This window comes from Python bivittatus, unplaced genomic scaffold (assembly GCF_059951505.1).
Source record: "Python bivittatus isolate LINGU-HERP-01145 unplaced genomic scaffold, Pbiv_v1 ctg000080_np1212, whole genome shotgun sequence".
In the NCBI taxonomy this organism is placed as follows: Eukaryota; Metazoa; Chordata; class Lepidosauria; order Squamata; family Pythonidae; genus Python; species Python bivittatus.
Genome location: NW_028277035.1, coordinates 7,239,855 through 7,262,769, shown reverse-complemented (window position 1 = coordinate 7,262,769; position 22,915 = coordinate 7,239,855). Strand labels below are relative to the sequence as shown.

The 22,915-nt window shown below is 35.4% G+C and overlaps 1 protein-coding gene across 6 annotated transcripts in view; it reads left to right on the top strand.

Annotated features, from left to right (window-relative positions):
- The window catches only part of QTGAL (queuosine-tRNA galactosyltransferase), a 185,979-nt gene that overhangs the window by 111,915 nt on the left and 51,149 nt on the right, over positions 1-22,915 (top strand). For all 6 annotated transcript variants that reach the window (XR_015794690.1, XR_015794688.1, XR_015794689.1 and 3 more), the window contains 2 exons: positions 10,531-10,626; positions 21,029-21,153. Coding sequence is in view for 3 of the 6 variants with exons in the window: in XM_088133457.1 (XP_087989583.1) it covers positions 10,531-10,626; positions 21,029-21,153 (221 nt within the window). In the remaining 3 variants the exon portion in view is untranslated. The remainder of the gene's footprint in view (positions 1-10,530; positions 10,627-21,028; positions 21,154-22,915) is intronic.

Below are 22,915 nucleotides of genomic sequence, written 5' to 3'. Positions count from 1 at the left end.
GGGTCATTTTGATCTATGAACATTGAATGTCACCCAGTTTCTGTTTTCTCTGTTTCTTGTGTTTTTTAAAAATGTAATAATAGTAACAACAATTTTAAAAGGCCAAGTAGAAACATCTGCCATATTATTCCTATCTACATGATTGCTAACAGTTCCTCAAAAATCTAAGGTTCCATGGCTTACCTTTGCAGGAGCTAGGTTAATTTTTGTTCAGCAAGAAGGATTGGTAGATATTTTGAAATCCGCTCCTCATTTAGCGACCTCAATCCATTCCTTAAATCAGAAGCAAAATGGTCGCCAAGTGAAATGGTCTCTAAGCAAACACATTACACAGAGACAGAGATGCTGCTGATGTCTAATTTAGATAAAGTTCCATTGTACAGTGTCCTATGCCTGACCCATTTTTTTCCTTTTTTTTTTTGCCCCCTGGCAGGGCAGAGAGATTGCTTAAACAAACTATATCTTCCTGAGCTTCTTTTTCTCAGCAGTTTAGCACTTCCCTAAAAAGTGCTAACCTCAAGTTAACAAGTTCAGCTTTGTGACCTTAATTAGTTAATTAAAACCCTTCAGGCACTGCTGCCTGAAATTGACTAGACCTTAATCAGTTTCACACTGAAGGCTTTTGTTGTCAGGCACATAAAATTTGGTTATAAATGGCACATTGGTCAGAAAATGAATTTTTTTAACCATCATATTTGCAGATGGTCACTAAATGAGGTAGCCACTACACAGAGAGTGGCTGTATTTTCTGTCACTTTCCAGCCTTTTTCCAATGCCCAGGTACATTGAAGCAATTTTAGAACAAGTTATACACTATTATTAAACATTAGCAATTTCATATTTGAAGTCTTTAAGAATTTTTAAATAGACATATTTAATTAAAAAAATGTCTGTTAAAATTACAGGTAGTCCTCACTTAACAATGGTAATTGGGACTGGAATTTTCATCGCTAAGCAATGCAGTCATAAAGCACTTCTGGTTGCCATTGTTAAGTGAATCCTGTGCTGTCGTTAAGCATAATGTCATGTGATCCCCATTTACAACCTTCTGCCAGCTTCTCCATTGACTTTGCTTGTTGGAAACCAGCAGTGAAAGTTGCAAATGGGGATCATGTGACTGTGGGGATGCTGTGACTCTTGTAAGTACCACTCGTTCAGTGCCATTGTACATTGAAACAGTCGCTGAATGAGTGGTTGTTAAGCAAAGACCACCTGTATAGTTTCCCACTTCCAGAGATTATGTTCTTTTCCTTAAAAGGTTAGAAATCATAGAGTTGGCCCTAGATCATATGCTGATAGGGAGCTGTGTTTATTGTTTTAGGTCTGAGACACCCTCCTTGTTTAGGAGAGAGAAACACATTGCTCAGGCTTAGAAGTGTTAATTAGCTTCAGTTTCTTACATTATGCTCTTGCTCTCATATGGAAATTATTGGTGAAATCAATTTTAGATACGCAATTCTTAAAAAAAAACAGACAAACCAACCTCTTGTGAGTGGCAATGGAATGGTTTTCCTTCCAGTTTCAGTTCCAGTTCAGAATTCTGTGCATATGTCAGTACAATGTGTTGTTTTCAACATGATTAGCAGGAAGCCAGTACACCAATAACAGAAAAATGTTTAGTTACACAGTAATTTCTGCATAGGATGAAAACTTAAACCAGTACATGCTGAATAGTGCCACTGCATAAAGACACCCAGATACTGCTTTCAAAAACTCAAGTCAGTTTATTCATTTTGGTATAAAATGCACTGAAACACAGTCATTTGATAAGTTTTCTCTGAAGCTAGAAAAAGCTGACCAAGAGACAATTTGTTAAAAAATATGACTTCATCTTCCCTAAGGCAAGGCAGAAAATGTAGAATGAACTCATTATCTTACCAAATCTACACCTACGGATTAATTCATAAATTTTCATAATGCTGTTCTACCAGTTTGTCTTGCTGTCTTCAAAAGTTGGCATAATTTACGTGTGTATGACTGTCTTAGGCACTTCTCATGATCATCACACAAAGCTAGAGAGTTCCCATTGCTCTAGGGTTTGGCAGTAACTGTCAAGAAATATGTGGAAGTTTGAGATGCTGGGGGAGGTGTAATTCCCAGCCATTGAAAAAAAGAAAGAGCTGTGCAGGTTTTGTTCCAAAATGCTTGGGTGGGACGGGTGCTAATATGATTGCAAGTGGTTGTGATAGTAGACTTACAGTAGGCAAAAAAAAGTTTAAAACATTTGTTCTGTCAAGTCTGTTTATAGGTAGTTTTATTTGGTTTCATATTTTAGCTGCTGTTATTTTAGTAATTTAGATTATAGATGTGTGTTTAAACTTTGTATTCTTTAATAGATTTCAGTATATTTCATCTATTAGTAATTATATGCTCTTTTGCAAGAGTTATGCCCATTTAAGCTGGAATACAAATATATTAAACAAATATGTAATTGAATGGATGCAGTCCTCTTTTTTCATTAGATTTTTGCAGTAATACCATAAATTTCTTGATTATAAAGGGAAGCTGGATGTTAAGACTTTGCAATCCAGGCAGAAGAAGGTATGGTCTTTTCTATTGAATCAGTGTATTTAAATGTCTTTTGGTCTGTTCATTTGTCTTCTTAATTTATACATTTCCCAAGGTGCTTTCATCACTGAATGGCCTGGTATATAGTAGTCATTTCTCTATCTTATTATAAGCTAAATACAATAAACCTAAACCAGTCCTTTCCCATTCTGATGCTTCCAAATGTATAGGGCAGGGTTTCTCAACTGGGGTTCCATTAGAATCCTAGGGTTCCACAAGAGGTCACTCATCTTCCTGGGAGATCATGATTTATGTAAAAAAAAAAGCAGAGACAAAAACCAAACAAAAGCCTTCCAACCTCCAACACTGGGCTGGCCCACCCGGAATATGCACAGATCCTGGGTGGGGGTGGGGATTGCGCACAAATGTGCAAGTGGGGAGGTGAGGAGTGACCCCATGCTCTCCTTGCTGGCACCTGCCTGCCTGTAATGGAAGGCTTGAGCAAGGAAGATACTGGAATGGAGGATCAAGGTTATCAGGAGGGAGGGGGAACATTCCAGAGCAACCACTTTCTCAGTCCACAAGACTGTGGGAAGAGAAAGAGGATGAGGATAGCCCTTCCCTAGAGTCTCATGGAGTATATCCATTAGTTGCTTTAGCATAGGTTTAATCTGGCGAGTTTCTGTCTATTAGGTGCAAGCTAATAAAAGAACTGGATTGGACTGGATTGCTTCATTGTTCTTGGGCTGAACCTGCCACTGCCTTTCTGCAGGCACACTTTCTGCCTTTCTACAAGTGCCTGCCTGCCTTTCTGTGGGTGCTGTGGTCTGGGGGGCTCTGTCTTAGGGTGGGTGCAGGAGATCTAGGGCTGGACTGCCCCAGGCACCAGCAGCAGCAGGAGCCACCCACAAAGGTGTCGGGGGGGAAGGAGGCAGGGGAAAGGAAAAAGTGGTGGTGGTGGTGAAGGCTTTGGCATCAGGGTGCCAAGATTTCAGGAGAGGTTGAGGAGTCCAAATATTATGAGGAGGGGTGTTAGAGGTTGCAAGACATCAACCCCTCTCTAGTTTTGCAAAGGGGTCCTTGGGAGAGGAGGTGGAAAGTGGCGGGTGAGAAAGGAGAAGCTGGATTTGGGAAATGAGATGCTGGTGATGCAGGGAGCGGGGAGAAGGTCAGCCAATCCGACTCAGCATGCCGGTGTCATCTGCATCCCTGTGATGCATTTTGCAGTTATCATTCATGACAGTTTGATATATCGCTCAAAAACTGTATACACCCTTAAAAGTAGCCCAAAATAGCCCCAAAAAACCACAACCCACAAAGGCCAAAAATTTCCCACAACTGATCTCCAAAACTCGAGTTCGGCCCAGAACTGAGTATTTGTGCAGCAAAAAACAAGCACAGGTTTCATATTAAAGAGGTAAGTTTCATTGTTTTTAGCTTAAGAACACTGTTAATGCATATATACAGGCCTATACATGAAACAAATATAATAATTTTGTAATTTCTGGCCTGTATTTGAGCCTGAATGTGCAGGGGTTCCCTGAGGCCTGAAAAATATTCCAAGGGTTCCTACCAGGTCAAAAGGTTGAGAAAAGCTCGTATGGGGGATACCTCTCTCAGAATTCTCGGTCAGCATGTCTGTTGGAGAGACTTTATTAATAACTTATCCTCTTATTCATGGTTCACAGTATGCCTAGCTAGTAGAACTACCCCCCATCCCTTCTGTTCAGTCACAAGGATTTTTAGGGCTATAATGATTATTCATAATGAAATATTTTGGGACTTTGTTATTCAGACTATTGTAGACGATTCTGTAATGAAGGCTAAAAGAAATATGATGAAATACATTAGTCAAATACATCAATAATAATTTAATCAGAGTGTGCTATTACAATACTGTGGTGTTTTGTTTTTGAAGACTTCAAAAATATAGTTTCTCTAATATTCTCTTCGGTTCCCTCTTTTAGTTTCTGGTTGTCTGTTTAGCTACCTGTACATTTCTATGTCTAAACTCATTATTCATTTTTCTTTTTCTGCCTACTTCTTTGCATATATTTTTTTGATTCTGTAAATGAAGATACTGAAATAAAAGATTTAATTTTAACCTGCAAATGTTCAGATGCGTTGATCAGTTCAATACTGATAAACTGATTTGAGGCCACAAAGACAATAAATAGCTTTAGAAAAGAGAGCCCAACATTTCTGCTTACTACGACAAGTGTTCTACAGTCTTTTGGAGAACATTATTAGCTGTAGGATTTTTTCTTGATGTTGAAGATAATGATAGGATTAATATCCTTGATTCTGCTAAGCTTTGGGTGCCCCTGTGCATACCTTTGGATACCTTCTGCCCCTTTCATGTTGCTTTTCTCTGATCTCAAGATTGGAAGGAAACCTGGGTTGTTGGATTCAGAGTTCGAAGGAATACTGTGTATTTTAAAAGACAGAGCTACATAACAATTCCTTTCCAACTCTGATTTTGTTTTCATGTTATTTTTCTGCAATCTGATTCCAAGAATGATTCCCTAACCTTTGCTGCAGCCCAAGGTTTGAAACTGGGAAGAGGAGCAGAGAATTATTTCTGATAACGTTCTGCATTTTGTTCCAAGTATGAGATTGAGAATGAGATCCTATCGTCTTGGGGAGAGGTAGCATTTTCACTGCTGCATATTACCAGGAATTTACATACTGTACTGCTATAATAAGAGTCCAATAAAGATAAAGTCTAGCCAACATTTGTGGACTCTTGATTAGAAGAGTATGTAACATACATTTAAATAACATAATTTATATGTTGCCTTGGAATTTCATTGTTACAGTATAGATTTCTATCTGAAATAATGGATCATCAGATCAGGACTACATTATCATGATATGCTACGGGAAAAACTGTAGGTAATGAAAGAGCACATACCTTCCCTTCTAGTACATGGCATATTTTATCCAAGATTTTAGACTTAACATTTCATACAAACTCAAAACAGCTCTTCGATTCTTGCATTTTAGGCTTATGGTTGGTTACAATGTCTGTGTTAAAGAGATCCAGATGACATGCTGAAACCTTGAATAATCATAGTGCATGGAGGATTCAGAATGGTGCTTTGTGTGTTCCCAGTGCCTACTGCCTTTTTCCTCCAAGTGGTATGCAAATCTAAGATATGAGGTCTCATAAACAATATGGTAATGATTTCCAAGTATTTTATTAAAGGGATTTTATTTTTGTTTTAAAACATATCTGAAGATTTGCCTATCTGTTTTGGTGGGTTTTTTTATATATATATTGTTTCATACACTTACATTTCCGAGCTAATAAACTTCTGTTAAACCTGATATATCTCATCATTTTCAGGAACAGTTGGGACCCCCCCCCCCAAACTTTGGATTTATTAATAATATAGTAGGGCCATTTATTAATAATCTTAGTAGGGCCACTCTTGCTGTTAAGGTTGGAAGGGATGGGGTGAAGCTAAGGATAACCTATAATGGTTGTGAGGTCAGGTGGAGTTCTACAAGAATGAGGGACGCTAATTAGGTGAGGAGAAGGAACTCAGAATTCAATTCCATAAAAAGGAAAGCCATAAATAAATATGGCTGAAATATTTGAATGACAGATGCTGAAACTTCAAGGTCGGAAGGCACTTGTTTAGTTATTTGAAAGAAGGTCAAAGTTTTACAAGTCTTCTGATCTTGAGATGAATGACATGGTCAAACTAAAGCTGCAAGGGAGACTGATAGCTAATGGTCCCAGTTTTGAAAGAATATTTCCTTCTTTTTTTATATAAGGATACATAGAATTGGAACATGGGATATGAGAAGCATGAACCAAAGAAAACTTAAAATTGTCAAAACAGAAATGAAGCATAGTAAGCTGTGTATTTTTGGAGTAAGTGAGTTTATTTGGACCAGAACAAGTCATTTTAACCTTAATCCATAATATAGTATTGAGGGCATAGACCATATGAAGGAATGGAATGGCAGTGATACTCAAAATGGACATTGCTAAGTATGTCCTTAGCTATAACCTAATAAACAAAAATGAGCATATCTATCAGAAATGGATATTCATTGAACCTCAGTGGGACATTAGTTACTGTTCCTACTTACAGGCAGTATGGTGAAAGACAAGGAAGAATTCTATGACAAATTGCAAGAGGTGGTAAAAACTGTATTTAGAAAGGATGTATTACTACTAATGAATAATTGGAATGCTAAAACTGAAGAAGTGGAGGGACCTGAAATTACAGGAATCTTTGTATTAGATAAATGCAATAATTAAGCAAGCTGGTTAATAAAATTTTGCAAAGAGAATTCTTTGTTCATTGCTAACATATGCTGCAAGCAACAAATACAGATTCAGCTCTACATCTAGACATTACTGGATGGACAACATCAAAATCAACAGATGATAAAACAGGAAACAGAAGATGTCAGAACACTTCTTAGGATTGTGGAACAGATCATCATTTTTTTGGTTTCAAATGTTGTTGTTGTTCAGTTGTTAAGTCGTGTCCAACTCTTCGTGACCCCATGAACCATATCGTGCCAGGCCTTCCTGTCCTTCACTGCCTCCCTGAGTTTGCTCAGTTTCATGCTCATTGCTTCAGTGATGCTATCTAACCATCTCATCCTCTGCTGTCCTCTTCTCCTTTTGCCTTCAATCTTTCCTAGCATCAGGGTCTTTTCCAAAGAGTCCTCTCTTTGCATTAGGTGACCAAAGTTAAACTTATTAAACTCATTAAAGAGACAAAAGTGTGCTAGCAAGATTTGTCTTGAAGGGTGTACAGCAGAATAAATGATGAGTATAAAGAACAGGTTCACTGCCCTTAACTTATGCAAAGGAGAACCTGAAAAGCTATGGGAAGAGATAAATATTGTAAAGCAGAAAAAAATGTTCTCAAAATTACAAAGAGGAAAAGATCCAAACAACTTTCAAAACTGATAGCCGAAGGACAAAAGCCTTGGATAACAAGTACATGACAACTGAATACAGACTTTCAATATCAAGCAAAGAAAGTAGAAGAAAAGATATCTCAGTCAAGAATGTCAACAAATAAAGGAAAATAACAAGAAAAGGAAAATAAAAGAACTTTCAGAAGATCAGAGAGATTGTTGGAAAATTTATGGCTTGGGTACAACTACCTAAGAGTATTAGTGGAAGCAAATGAGGTTTACAGAAACAAATGAATTTAAAAGAAGATAGGAAGACAAAAGTGAAACTGTATACAATAGGGGTTTTAAAATGACAGGAGTATATATTGAGAGAGAATATATTCAGAAACCAACTCCAATAGAAAATGAGCATCAGCCATTAAACAGGAAAGAAGCAGATGCAGATGGAATTTCCATTGAACTTTTTAAAACTGCAGGAAGACAAGCAGTCAAAATGCCAACAACTCTGTGTTATAAATCTAGAATAAGTCTGTGTGGCTGAAGCAGTAGAAAAGATTACTAAATATACCTATACTGAAGAAGGGGAGATGGAAGAGAATACACATGTTACAAAATCATTTCACAGATTCCTCACATAAATAACGTTTTGCTTAAGAACCTAGAAAGAAGAATAGTGCCAAATGGGGAGAAAGCATGCCAAAGTAGAGGGACATAAGGTCATATCACTAATATGTGGATAATGGATAAATCAAGAATATCTAAGAAGGAGATGTATCTTTGCTTCATTGACTGCATGAAGGTCATGGATTGTGCCAGGATGTGGAGCATATTAAGGTTAATAGGCATGCTATAACACCTGATTATTCTTCTGAGGAATCTTTACTATGAACAGAACGCTACTGTAGGAGCTGAACATGGAGAAACAGTATAGGTGTGAGGTGAAGCAAGGGTGTATATTGCCCCCACATCTGTCCTACAGCAAATGTATTATAAGAATGGCAAAATTGGAAGAGATGATGGATGGAATCAACATTGGAGGTACACTAAATTTGAGATCTCTCTACAGTGTTGTTATGTATATGGTCTTAAGGGTACTTTTCCTCAGTGATCTTTTAGGATAATTACTCATGCTATAGTCTTGATATTGTCCTTTTGGCCTTTATACTAATTCCATTAGGAATGATTTTTGAAGACAGACTATATTAAATCCCCAAAACACGATAATAAGAAAGCAATATGTAATATTGTTAGGGATAAATGGTTTAACTATGTTATTAAGTTGTAGAATTGCCTCAGAATTAGGCCATTTTCTTCTTACGAAGTTTTGTCTTACCAGTTCGTTTCCACTAGCTATGGAATATGATTATTTTTCTGGCAGCCAAAAGATATGCAGTGAATGGGGTTTCAAGAATTAGGGAATGAGGAGCAATCATATATTTTTAAATTAACTTACAAAACCTACAAAGCTAATTTATAGATGATCTGTACTGTGTAGATCTGGCATTCTAGATGATGGATTTCAGGATAACCTCTTTTTTTTTTAATTTTAAAAAGCATTTTGAGAATATGTAATGTAGGGAAGATATAATAGAACAAGGGAACCAGTGAAAGAATCAACACTGGAAAAATATGGCAGAATAATAAATGAATGGTGATATTGTATAAATTGCCTGTACACTGTGAATGAGCCAAATTAATTAAAATTAAGTCCACAAGAAGCAGCTGGAAATAACTTATATCTGCTTGGTTTGCTTAGCCAGCTCATAAAAGTAGCTTTAAATATAGTACCTAAGGCAGGATGCACTTCGCTCCTTTAAGTTCTTGACAAGAAGATTAGTCTGCAGACATGTTAGACATTTTGTCTTATATTAATGGAAAAAATAGATTTACCTTACATAATCCGGATATTCTGGTTTATTTCAGTGCTAAGTTTAAGACGTACTTGTTTAAAGCAAAAAAGGGTGATTATAAACCTTCCTGGCTTTGTTGGTATAATTCACTGAAACTGTCATTCAGAAATATACAAATCAAGGGTCACATTCATTTATTTTCCCAGATACTAGTTTTATTCACATTTATTCTTAACAAGTATCAAAAAAGAGTATCTGTGTAAATGTTTATGATTATTAAATTTGCCAATATCTCTATTCACATGTGTTATTTTTGTTCTTATTTTATAGATGTTACTTAGAAATGGAATAAATTTTTCTAAATACTAGTTGCCTAAGGCTGTGTTATGGAGTCATTCAAATACTTTCCACTTGATTTGTTCTAAGACAACTTTCCATTGGTTGTTAATTTTGGCATGTAATATGTAAACAGTAAAATTCCAGGTGTCCTTGGTTCCCAACTACTTCATTTCATGTTTGTGAACTTTAGGTCTTATGGGAAACTTACTACATGCCATAGAACAAGATGTAGAGTGCTGCTAAATTTTATTTATTTGAATCTGAGAAATATTGGCAAGCCTCAGGGCTACTTCTAAATGAATGGCTGAAAATGGCAACAACACTTTGTGTAGGGAATGCATTAATCTCATTGTAAAATATCATATTTGAATTACAGACTGTATATTGGCTCCTTATTTTTCTGCTGCAAATGCATGAATTTTTGAGAACCAAATTAGATGAGATGTTGCAAAATGCATGATCACAGATTTGTAATCAGTGCTCTCAAGTTCTGTTTTGCTTTAGTGTGAAAGAGTAGAAAAATGATTATCTGGGGAGTATGTTCCATTCCTGTCCTGTGCTGATTTTGTGGTTTAAATGCTATTTTATCATATGTAGCCCATCCTTAAAGTTGTTGTTTTCTAAGGAGAGAGTGATAGAGGGAGGCTTAGTTCATGGGAAAGTGTTTCTTGCCTTCCTTAACATCACTCTATCAATTTTAACAGTACTCTTCCTCACTGCAGCTTTGTAATAAAATGTTTAGAATTCATCATAGTGCTCATAGAATCTTTTATTTGTCCTTAAATATTGCCTAATTTTCTTAACAAAACAACCTCTTTCCCTCAAAAGAAATACTTACCTGGCTTTGAACCTTAGAAGAAAAGAGGTATTAGTTCAGAAAATTTATTTCTTAAGAACTGTGCTTCTTTGATAATAATAGGATGTTTTCTCATTCTGTTTCTAGGTTTTCACATCCCATGGACCAACAGTAATTATGCCAACTTGGTTCTGTTCTCGGGAATGGTTTTGTCTTGTAGGAAGATTTAATGAAGGAGGAAAGGTACGTAATATGCAGAGGAGAGAAGCATAGCTTAGTTATGGGAAAGATTGATGGCACTCTTTTCCAGTTGGATGCCCTCCAGATGTGTTGGAAGTACAGTTATGAGAATCTCCACCCAGCATGGCTTTTGGCTAGAAATTCTGTGAATTACACTCCTAACATATCTAGAGGGCTCTAGGTTGGGAAATCTGTAATAATGTCTCAGAGATGCTTGCACCATGTGGATCCTAATCACTGTTGAAGTTCCTCATCAAACAGTTGATTGACTTATATTTAATTAAGAAATCAGCCAGTTTTTCAAAGTGCAATTGATAGAGGAACTGAGCAGCACAGATCTATTTCTATAGATTGATTTGATTTGATTGATTGATTGATTGATTTCTATAGATTGATCTATTTCTATAGATTTGATTGATTGATTGATTGATTGATTGATAATGTGCCATCAAATTGATGTCAACTCTTAGCAATCAGATAGATATATTTTCTCCAAGACAATCTGTCCCCAACCTGTTCTTTCAGGTCTTCCAATGGAGCAGCCATCACAACTGTAATTCCATGGTATAACAAATGGTAATACAATCAGCAGTAGCACTACCACTGGGAAAGCACAAAATAGAAGTGCCAATGTGATGCTATTTGTTCTGTTATTGATGATGACATTGTTGTCATTTTGTATTGACATTCTGCAAGCATACAAGGAACATCAGCTTTTTCACAGAAATTAGCTCTAGAATGTTCCTAGTGTTAATGCAGCATTTAAAATATTTCACCTAGCACAGAACAGTGTCATTTATTCTGAAATACAAGGCCCTGAACAGCATTTGAAAGAGACATACAGGGGAAAAATTATTCTGTTTGGTGACATAAATGAATGGAATGGAACAAGACAACTGGGTATAGAAAGAGTGATTGGACCAGTTACAGACTCAAAAATGAGTAAAAATGGTGACTGTTTTGTGTCTACCTCTTTAGAAAAAGTTCCAGTTGTTTAAAAGTGTGGTTTAAGCATAAATCTATTCATTCCTATACATGGCAATGAAATATAGACTGATTTGATTATTTCTGATGAAAGATTGAGATAATTAGTGAATGGCACAAAGGTGACAAGAATTTCTAGTTCTGAATAAGGGACATATTATTTGGTAGTGTTGAATGAATCTTGGGAAATAATTGACATAGAAGAAAAGGAAAGAATTGAAAGTAGAATGATTGTAAGTATGAATTCTGTATGAAGAAGAATTAGAAGATAAATTTCCCAACAGAATAAATGGGAAGCAAATGCAAGGAAAGTATGGAAACTGCTTGAAACAGAGTGAAAAAAATATACTAATGCAAAATTGTATCGAGTTATACTAATAGGGAGTATTGAAGGATGTTTAATGGGATGATGAAGTAAAAGAGGCTGAAGTGAAAGAGGCTATGGATAGAAAAGAATGTTGGCTGCAAAACCCATGGTTAAGAGACATATAATGCATAACGTGTATATAGAGAAGATGATAGTGGCAAAGAATGTAGTCAAAGAGAACAAGGAACTGTTAAGATTAAAAGAGGCAGAGACTATAAAGATGGTTTTTGATGGAAACGAAAATAATGTTTCGGAAGTAGGTGAAGACAGCTGAATAAGGAGCCCCCAGCAGAATGAATGGAATTACAAAGAAATGTGAATTCAAAAGGAGGAGAATAGTTTGTTAAATGAGCCTAAGATATATTTGGCAGAATTCAGTTTGAAAGACTAGAAGACATAACAGTGAGTAAAATTTGGGCACTGTGGCACTTTGATGGGATACAACATATTTTTGCTCTTCAACATATCACTGAGAAATTCATGAATGTGAAAAAGAAAGTTATATTGTACATTTGTTAGTTACAGAAAACATATGATAACATGAAATGTTTCATATGAATTTGGAGTTCAAAGTTGGTTGCTGAATCCAATAAGAATATCTTATGATGAAAGTAAAGTTTACATAACCTTTACGTATGCCAAGCAAATGGTTCAGCACTGAATAGGGAACAAGACAAAAATGTGTGATGTCACATCGGTTGTTTAATATATTTGTGGATAAGTGTAAAAGCAATGCAATTAGAGGTATGCTGTTTGGAGAAATGCATGTATGTGTACTTCCTAACACAGCTGAATCGCTTATCTATATTGTTGGCTGAGGATATGAATAATTTGCAGTGAGAGATTTAAGATTAATAGATTTGAACGTTAATGTATCAGGGACCAGGATTTGACAGGGATAATGCCATGCACAATTACAAGTTATACATAAATAGCAAAGAACTAAGCAACAAATATTTGTGTGTGAGTTATTACAGAATATTTACTAAAGGTGGGGAAATGGCTGGAGAAATATTAAGACATGCAAATGCTGAAAGAAATGTAGTGGGTAGTATATGATCTTTTGCAAGGAACAGATGTTTGTCAAAAAGAGGAAAAAATGTGTATAAGAGCATGCTTCTGTCCTCTTTGTTAAACGAAAGTGAGAGTTGAATATGCCAAGAGAAACATAAAAGTAAGTTGAATGGCACTGGTGTAGAACTATCTGTTGTAAAAAAATGGGGGGGGAGATAGGTTTAAGAATGTATGGATACTGAATTCAAAAGTGAGTGGAGAGTATAAAAGGAGTACATGGTAGTAGAGAGAATGAGGATTAAATTGCAGGACCAATATATGAAAGAGAAATGGTATGAAGAAAAGTGAATGATCTGAGAGGAAGTGGAAGAGTAAGAAAATTGTGGTTGGATTGAGTTGATAAGTTCTGCAAAAAAGGAAAAGATGAGCATGTTAAAGAACAAAAGGCAATGTATGAAGCATTTTATGGATATGAAGGAAGCAAGGATGGTTTTCAGGGATATAAAGGCATGGATAGGCATTATGAATTACATTGGTGTGAACTAGTTTTAGCTATGTTTCCTTTTCTTATTTCATGCCTTTAATTGCTTTGACTTATTATCTCTTACTCCTTTTCTGCGCCCTCTGTAAGGTTACTTACCCTGAGCTTCATGGGTCTGTATGAATGTATGCTGAAAAAGATAATGTATTTCACCAACATACGCAATCTGTTTCATTGAAGGCACTCCATTCTCTGGATCCAAGGAGGGCTGTGTTGTGTTCTCAGACCAACTTTTCTAAAGAGAAGTTTTCCTCCTCTCTTTTCATACTACCTAGCAGAGTAACTTGCTGGTATCATATTGCCAATAAATATAATAAACTATCATGTCTATTTTCCAAGATTTCCATCCTCCAAATAATTTCCATAGTAGCAGCTTGCTTTTCTGATTTATGGTTAATCTGTACACCTGTTCTTCAAATGCTGAAATATAAGGTATATACCAGGGGCAGGAATGAATGTTTAGTTAAAATTTTTGCACAAGTCTTCAGTGGCATCTCTTCTTTTTTAAAAGCTGCAGTGTGGCTCAAAGTTGCAAAAGGGAATTAGGAACTTTCCTAACATTGCTGCAGTAATCTTGTGGTACTGTATGGATAAAGCAGAATGTAATTCACAAAGTAAGGCTACAGTAAAATTGTTTAAGTGTTCACAAAGCTGTTATTTGAGGTCCAAGATTTCTGGCAGTATAATAAAGTTTCACCATATCTTTTAAAATAAACAAATAGACAATACTTCAACTGATGTTTTTTCAATGTTCTCATAGCAATTAAGGGAGCTTTTTTTGAAAGAGCAATAGAGGTCTTTTTCTAATTTTCCTGTGGGAATTTACTAAATGAAAGAGTTGAGCTTTGCATGATGAACCTTATTAAGAAGACACAAGATTTCACTGCTTGTAAACTACACAGTGTGTATGTTTCACTTTTTTTAACCATTTCTGCTGTTTTGTAACATTCAGAGCTTTTTGGAGCAGAATTATTTAAATATTTTTACTAAACCTGAGTGAATTTTTTTATTACCTGTAGTAAAGTACAGGTTTTAAAAAATGATTTTATATGTAGTGAAGATCCCTAGAAGATTTGATAGCATCAACAGAGAGGGCTGAGGTAGATTTTTGAGGTAGTCGTTAAAGATTATTAAAGATTTTTGGGGTAGTCTTTAAAGACTATTTATTTTGCACCCAAAAAAGTAATATAAAGCTTATTTAAAGCTTAATGCAACTTTTTAAAATGTATTATTGTGCCCCCAAACCGGGTGAAATCACTCTGTTATTGTTCATCAGTTTGCCATTGAATTCTGGCATCATAATTTTGAGAGGCTCAGGAAGTCACAAAAAATGATTTATGTGGGGTATTTATTTATTTTTTTTATTTTTTTATTGCAGTATATGTACAGTGACCATATTTTCTTGGAAAAAATAATGGACAAACCTGAAAGAGAGGCACATTTGAAAGATTAAAAAAATAATATAGTTTTTATAATTTTGCTTTACAAAGGGAAATTCAAGAGCAGAAGCAAGAAAATAAATAATTAAATAAATCTAAAGGACAGCTTTCTGAAATAAAGGGCTGTTCTTTATAATAAAGGACATAAGCATATGCCATGATATAAATATTAATGTGCCCCAAGAAATAAAAGTTATTGTGTGTGTAAAATATCTCGGCACAGAAGGTACCACTTCTATAAATTATGTACAAATATACTCTTCTTCCTCTTAGCTACTACTGAGAAATTGGAAATTGAATTATTAAATTGTTCTGGATGCAGAGGCCCAGACAGAGAAGGGTATGTGGTGTTTCCACACATGTTATTTCTCTGAGCTAATCTCCTTTCTCTCTAAAGGCATGGCAGGATCAGTGTCTCAGGCAGAAATCTGAGGGATAGGAATGGTTCTCTGTTCATTTATAATGCGTGTTTCTAAAAATTTCAGAATAATTTCTTTTTCAACATCCCCCCCCACATCATTTTTTTTACATCAAAGAAAAGTGAGCTTTGGTCTCACCGCTACTGATTTCCTGAAATTTATTAACATAAGTATAAATTTTATTGTATATCAGAAAGTATACCACAATCCCAGAAGAGAAAGTTTAATGGAGGCTTCACATCAAAACACTTCAGATGTGTTTTGTCCTTAATTTTGTTTCACCTGCTGACAGTGTTAAGGAGGAAAATTGAAAAGAGAAAACTATGTAGAATATACTTAAGTAGGGGTCACAGTAAAAACATTAGAAGTTAGAAAATGAATATTCACACTTAAAGTGAAAGTAGGGTTTTTTGGGGGGCAGGGTGGAATGCAAAGATATTAGATCCACTTTTTTTTAGTAGCTGAATTAAAATATTGTAAGGTTGTCCAAGGATTTGTCTAGGTGCACTGGGGAAAAATAAAGACAAAATGCAGACTCTGATATTTTTGGCACATTATGGGTAAAACTGAACAGAGATCAGATCTTGAGCTGTGTCCAAGAAAGAGTGTTTAAGCCAAATAAATTATGCTTATAAACTTCTTTAAAACAAGCCCTCTTAACAACCTACCTTAATAGTATGTAGCTAAGCATGCCGGGGTAATTAATCCAATTCATTACTTGATCTTTACTCCTTTCCAAGTGTACTGTGGCTGCTCATGCATTTCTGTTTCAGGAGGTTAATCCTTTAACTTTATTTTTCAAAACAAGTGAGGAATTATAACTTCAACACCAGTTTCCTGTTTTGGGATTGGGTCAATATGATTTAAAGGCCTATCAGGGCATGGCTCTTGGGCTCAGTCACACATCTAGGAAGAAACTTAACTGGATTTGTATGGTTTGGGGAAAGTCTAGGCTAAGCATTACATCAGTGTATTGTTCTAACAGGTTTTTAGACATGTCTCTGGTGGTGGCTCTAGGAAGAACCATCTGTTTGGAAACCTGTATGAAAACTATACATTGGCCATTGGCCTCCTTATGCATGCATGCATCTGCAAGCAAAGAGAAAAGTAGTTTCCTGTGAACTGTTAAGGAATAACACAGATAAATGAATTGAAGTTATAGATATGTGGGCATTGTGGTGATAGCTGTTAAGATACACACATACCTTGACCTGTGCTCCTTGACTGTAATGCTGTTTTCAAGGATTCTACATAGAAGAGGCTGTGTCTTGTTCTGAAAGTCAATATTAGGCTGATATTTATAATTCAGCAGTCCAATTTTATCTATCTTCATTCTGATTTAACTCCCAATAAGCACATTTCCTTAGTAAATGTGCATTGGATTGAAATTGCTTTAATGTTTTATGCTTCTTTCTGAATAAGTGCTTATCCTAATCACAAGTAACATATCAGTAGCAGTACAATATAGATTTTTTTCTGTTTCTGTGGAGAGCGACCGCCAAGCTGTTCACTGGCGCTTCCTTATTACAGCAACCCTGCTTTTCAAATATGTATCCCTTTTTATCTGAAGTGGGCCCCTTTCCATTTTGGCACAGTAATATATACATATTTTAAAGTAACACTTCTATCCATTGGTGCTGAAATAAGTCATAGAACATTTAAATCACAGTATTCTTAATTATGGAATCCGATGAAAGTAGTAGTTTAAATGGGGAAATATTTAAAATATGTAAGCCCTGGGAATGGTATATGGGGTAATAAATTCTATAAATATGCATGTGGCAACACACGCATACACAGACACACACACACACTTGGGCAGCAGGCTGCTCAGTAATTAGAACCATGTGGCTAACTTGACTTGACTTGGAGCATGACATGAAGAACAGAAGCCAGGTTAAATTTTGCCACTGACACAGCATCACCACAATGTTGAGCACAAGGGAAGAATAAATCTCACTAGAATGTAGGTTGAAGAAATTACTGTTTTCTTTTTCTGGTGGTTATGTTGTTTTTCACATTCCCACTGCAAGTATTCATTATTCCCTGCCAAATTCTCTAATACCTCTATTATATACCTGATAGAAACTTATGTAAGATACTTCTTTTCAGCATCAAAATATTGCAGTGGCTAATGGAAAACTGCAGCTGAGTCGTTACACAGATCTACCTACCCAATGGCAGAAAATAAGCAAACATTTTGAATCATTACTGCTGCATCCGGGATATATGGCCCCTATAGAAAACAAGTCTTGTATATCCTTTCATATTTACTAGATGTTCATCTGTATACAGTGCTGAGAGAATGGCACCCCAGGATTTCAGTACTTAATTCATTTATAAGAATCACTCAGAATCACACCTCAAAATTGTGTCTCAGAAAGAATCTTGCACCTGAATCATGAAGACTTTCTAGTGGGGATATGCCCTGTTACCACATTCATCCATAGTAGAGTATTTGCAGGGTAACTAGCCCAGAAAGCTCTTGAATGATAAAAAGCCGGGCAATATAGTTAGGCCTGATTTATACAAAAGCTTCCCGTTAAGCTGCTTCTTTGGTTTTAAACTAGGTCGTGTCAGTTTTTCCAGCTTCTCTTGCTTCTATCTTTGCCTCTTGGCAAATATGACACTAAGAGAGAATAAAGGTGGAACTGAACCTTTAAGTTTAGTTTAGTAGTTTACAGAGCCTTTAAGTATTCACACAAGAGGATTTGGAGTGCGAAAACTGTTCGCAATTTAGTTTCAAAAATAAGGAAAAGTTCAGGATCTGTTGTTAAGGTATAATGACAGTTTCCTGGTGGGAGATTTTTTTTTTTTTAATAATTCTGAACATCTTTATTTGTTCTATATTGGGGATCCATCCATCCATCTGAAATTAAATAAAGTCCCATGTAGTAAATATTGAAGAGGAGGGAGACTTGGCTCATTTGACGTAATTATTTTGTCTTCGGTATATAATGCCTAAGGGAAAACAACAACAACAACATACAAAGTATTATATTTTCATACATATTGTTCAGAAATTGTTCATTTAAATTCATTTAACTTTACTCTTTAGCTGGAAAGGAGCTGCTTACTTATGAGCAATAAAAATAAAGCATAATAGAAGATGGAGAAAGAGGTGGGAAAACATGAAGTTAAGCAGTAATTTGTAAGTTAACTAATTGTTGTTGGATTATTGTGAAACACTTCAGGACAAGGAAGTATCCAGTACAGCTGAGAATTTGACAAAACAAATGAATGCCCTGCTTTCTATCTCCTCCTTCTGACATCATCTGTTATAAATAAATAGCATATTCTGCCCACTATTTCTCTAGCCACCTAGCATGTATGTTGGTCTTATGATTCATTTTCATTGTGATGCCACTAATCTTGGATGTTTTTTCTATAAACCAAATTTGTTTACATTGCATGGTCCCATGACAGCTTGGTAACAGAGAGTGGGTTGAAAAATGAACAATATTTTGAGAACATTTGAGGATTATATGAGTTGTTTTATATTGTCAGATGACTACGGTATTGCTATATTCAAACAGAAGTTCATTCATCATCTTCATTTATAGTAAGGGACAGAATTTGAGAATAGGATTTTGGAATTTTTGTGTGTCTGGTATGAAAAAAGGTGGTACACATGGCTGCTTATTGACATTTTATCTCACATCCTGAAATGATCATGGAAATCTAGACTACTCAATTTTTTCTTCTTGACAAGGTGAGGTGACCCTTATGATATTTTTGCCAAAGCATCAATTTCTCATAATTCATCTCAAGAATTGCATTGTTTCATAGTGTACAGTTATATTGTGTTGATGCCTTGGAGAATAAGATACGTCATTTGCTTCTTGGCTGTCTTGCAAACTGTAGTTGGAAATCTGAAATATGTACCGCACATGGTACGTTACAGGAAGCGGGCAGGGTGTGAATGATATTGACAAAATGTAACAAGGTCTATAGGACTGGATCCGTGGATGCTTTGTGGAGACACCCTTATGTTTACGGGAATCTGTATTGACTGTTTAATTTACCAATTTTGTTATCTGAATTGCTTTATGGGATAATGATGGTAGAAAAAAAATCAAGGAAATGAAGTCAATATGATCAGATATATCTAATTACAATTTTTTTTTTAAGTCTGTACTGAGAAAAATTTTAGTGGATTGCAAATAAATGGCTGATTTATTTTCTTTAAGGTAGCAGTAAGTTCCTGGTGATGGTGTCTTTCCTTTGGTATCTTGGGCACCAATTTACCTAGTTTTCCTGTTATTTCAAATAATCTTCTCCTGGAGTTATTTAAATTTTATTTTCCAGCCTGGCAGAAATGAACGGTCTGTGGCATGACCAAAATTTAAGATTGATTTTTTTTTATTATATGCCCTTAATTGACATTATTGAGAAAGCACATAAAGGGTGATAGTAACCCTGTAGTAGAATACAAGCTTCAAATGTAAAAAATCTCAGGTTCAGTAACTAGCACATCCAGTTAAAAGGATCAGGCACCAATTGATAGTAAACTATTTCTGAAATTCTAAGGAGTATCATACAGTACAGTAGGCCTACTCTTCTCTAGTATAGTAGACCAACTTCCAGCACAAGGCCTTCTAGATGTCTTGTATTATAACTCTTTATTGCCCCAGCCAGCATACAGATGATCAGGCTAAAAAAGTTTAATCCAAACTACATATGGATGATACCAGTTTGGAGAAAAACTGGATTAAAAAGATACAAATAATCTGATTTGGTTAAAAATATTTCTGTAGTAATTTCCATTGTCAGTCAATTTTCCTAATCTTATTCTCCTTCATTCATTTCTAATTCCCTATTCAGCATCCCAATACCACCAAATTCTTTTTTGTGTACCTGGCCCATTCTTCTGTATTGTGGCTAACATAAAATAAGGTTGGACCTGGAAAATCAAAACTGGTTCAGCTCTTCCTTCTCTGATGCTTGTAGTTTCAGTGGTAATAGAAAGATGAGATGATCTTGGGAACATTAGTTCATTTCCCCCATCCCCAAAACTAGATTCTAAATTTTGGTTTAGGGAATACAAGTTCAAAACTATGATCAATTTCATTTTTCTAGATTCAGTTACAATTAATCTTCTACCATGACAACCATTCGGTTTGGAACACAGACTGCTGTTTCCATATTTTCATATAAGCAATATCTTTGAATGAAGGAAATTAGTTTTATGGTCACTGGATCATATAGTTTGCTTCCTTTGTACAAAAATTCTAATTTCTGCCTTTAATTATACACGATGCATAAAGATCCATTGGGGAGGGGGTAACAAGTGACTCATCTCTTTTCAGATATTAACAAATTAAGTTTTTTTTTTTTAAACAGTTGTGATTTTAGCATTGAATCTTCATGTGACTGGAAGCCAAAGATGAAGGTTCTTTAAATAACTTGTTTTTATTTCTGTTATCACAAATCAAACAGTGTGAAAATGTTTCCAGATAAAAGTTTTCTCATCACCTTCACTACAGATTAGCTGTCGGAAATATTTCTGAAGATCCATTACATAAGTTTATTCATAGGCTTTAATATAAGTTATACTAGACGTACGATTTTATAAGTCTTTGAAGATAATAGTTTACTTTATGAGCCTTTTTTGAACTGAACAAAATATGGTCTATTGCAGGGAACCCCAGAAGATCTGCTCTTCTTTTATGAACATCTTCGAAAAGGTGGTAGAGTGTTTCGAGTTGACCAGTGCCTCCTCCTCTATCGTTACCATGCACAGGCAGCCACTAACTCAGTTTTAGAGTAAGTCATGTTTTGTATCAAATGTCTTAGATGTTAGGTAGGGGTTTATAAATAGGACATTTACCTCCTAACAATAGATACATTTCTTTTGAGAATTTGTCTGTAAGAATAACAACAATAATTTATTTACCCTTGCATGCTGCCCGATTCTCAACAACTCTTATCTCAAGTTATTTTTAGGGATATGTTATTTGAATTTTTACAGCACAGATCTGATAGCCCTGAAGTTGGTTATAATGAATGCAGCTATGAGTTGATCCTATAACATTTTTTGAAGTGATTGCTTCCTGGCTTTGATCATTTTAGTTATCTATTTTATAAGCTGTCCATGTGATTCCAAACTAGAACTGACTTTAGGATAGATCTGTTTATATTATATCAACTAAGTAAAGTCATACACAGGATACTGATCTTTAACTCAATTGTACAACTCACCAGTATTCGTTCACAGAAGCCCAGAGACCATGCAGAGTTGTTTAGAGTTTGAAGCCTTAAAAGCCCATCTTTGCAGAGGATATGGGAATTCCATAATTACTGTTCCAAATTTTAGCAAAAACAGAGACATACTTTAGATTTTTAACAAAAAAAGGTTTTCCCTACCACGCATGTACATTTTGACAGAAAAATAGGAGCCCACAAAATGTTACTCAGTGTAAGTATAGACTCATTAAATGTGAGCCATTGTACAGTGAAAAATGCTTTTTATATAGCTTTTCTATTACATTAGTTGCATAATAAACATCTGTAGAAGTATTCAATGTATAATCTGTTTAGTTTCAAAGGTGCTGAGCAACATACTTGATATGTAATATTTCACATAAGAAAAAGGGAAAATTGAATGTTTGCCCAACAGCTGTTGTCCAGTATCAGTGATTTTTTTTGCAGTTGTTTGTATCCATATGTTATTGACTGGGATGTTGTTTGTCAAACAATGAAAGGATTTATTAGAAAGAGTTTGATCACATAATAGAATACAAGGAAGGAATGTATAGAGAGGAAAGTAGAAAATTGGCTTCCTATTATTAAATGGCATCATATTGTTCAGTATTTGATAATATCATTAGAATTTTTGCAAGCTTTTCTGATGATATTTCAAACTATTTGGAAGACGGTTTTTCCTTCTCTGGGAAAAATGTTTTATTGGAAATTGATTTGTTATGAATTAACAGCAAGCTGTTAAGTCCATTTTACAAGACTGTGTGGCACAGACTCCTCGATTACAGCATACTTGGAGAATGTGAAAATGGCATAAAGCAATTTCAGATGGGTTGTGTACACAGACAAATACGAAGCTTCCATTGTCTCTCTCTTTCTCCCTCTCCCTCTCCCTCCTTTTGTCCCTCCCATGTTTATCAGTTCTGGGATGAATAACATATTTCAACTTTGGGGGGGAAAAAAAAAACATTCCCCAGTTTAAGGCAAATATTGAATTTTGATTGTTTTGTATAAATAATATAGTTCTTGAAACACTCAGGTCTGATCTATGTAAGATGACAATTGTGCATATTTTAGCTATGGAGCTGTTGATCTGAAAAAGAATGCTAGCATGGGAGAACTTTAAAGTTATGCCTTTTATTGCAGTCTCTGTTCTGAGTGAGAAACTTTTCCCTTCTAATTGCTTGGGGGGAAAGCCATGCAAGCCAGTGTTACATTGTGATTCAGATTGTTCCTTCTTCCTAACTGGGTTCCTATAATGAAAAGAGCCAAGACCCAAATATGCCTAGATGTATTGTTGTTCACTGATAACAACAATAAGGTGATA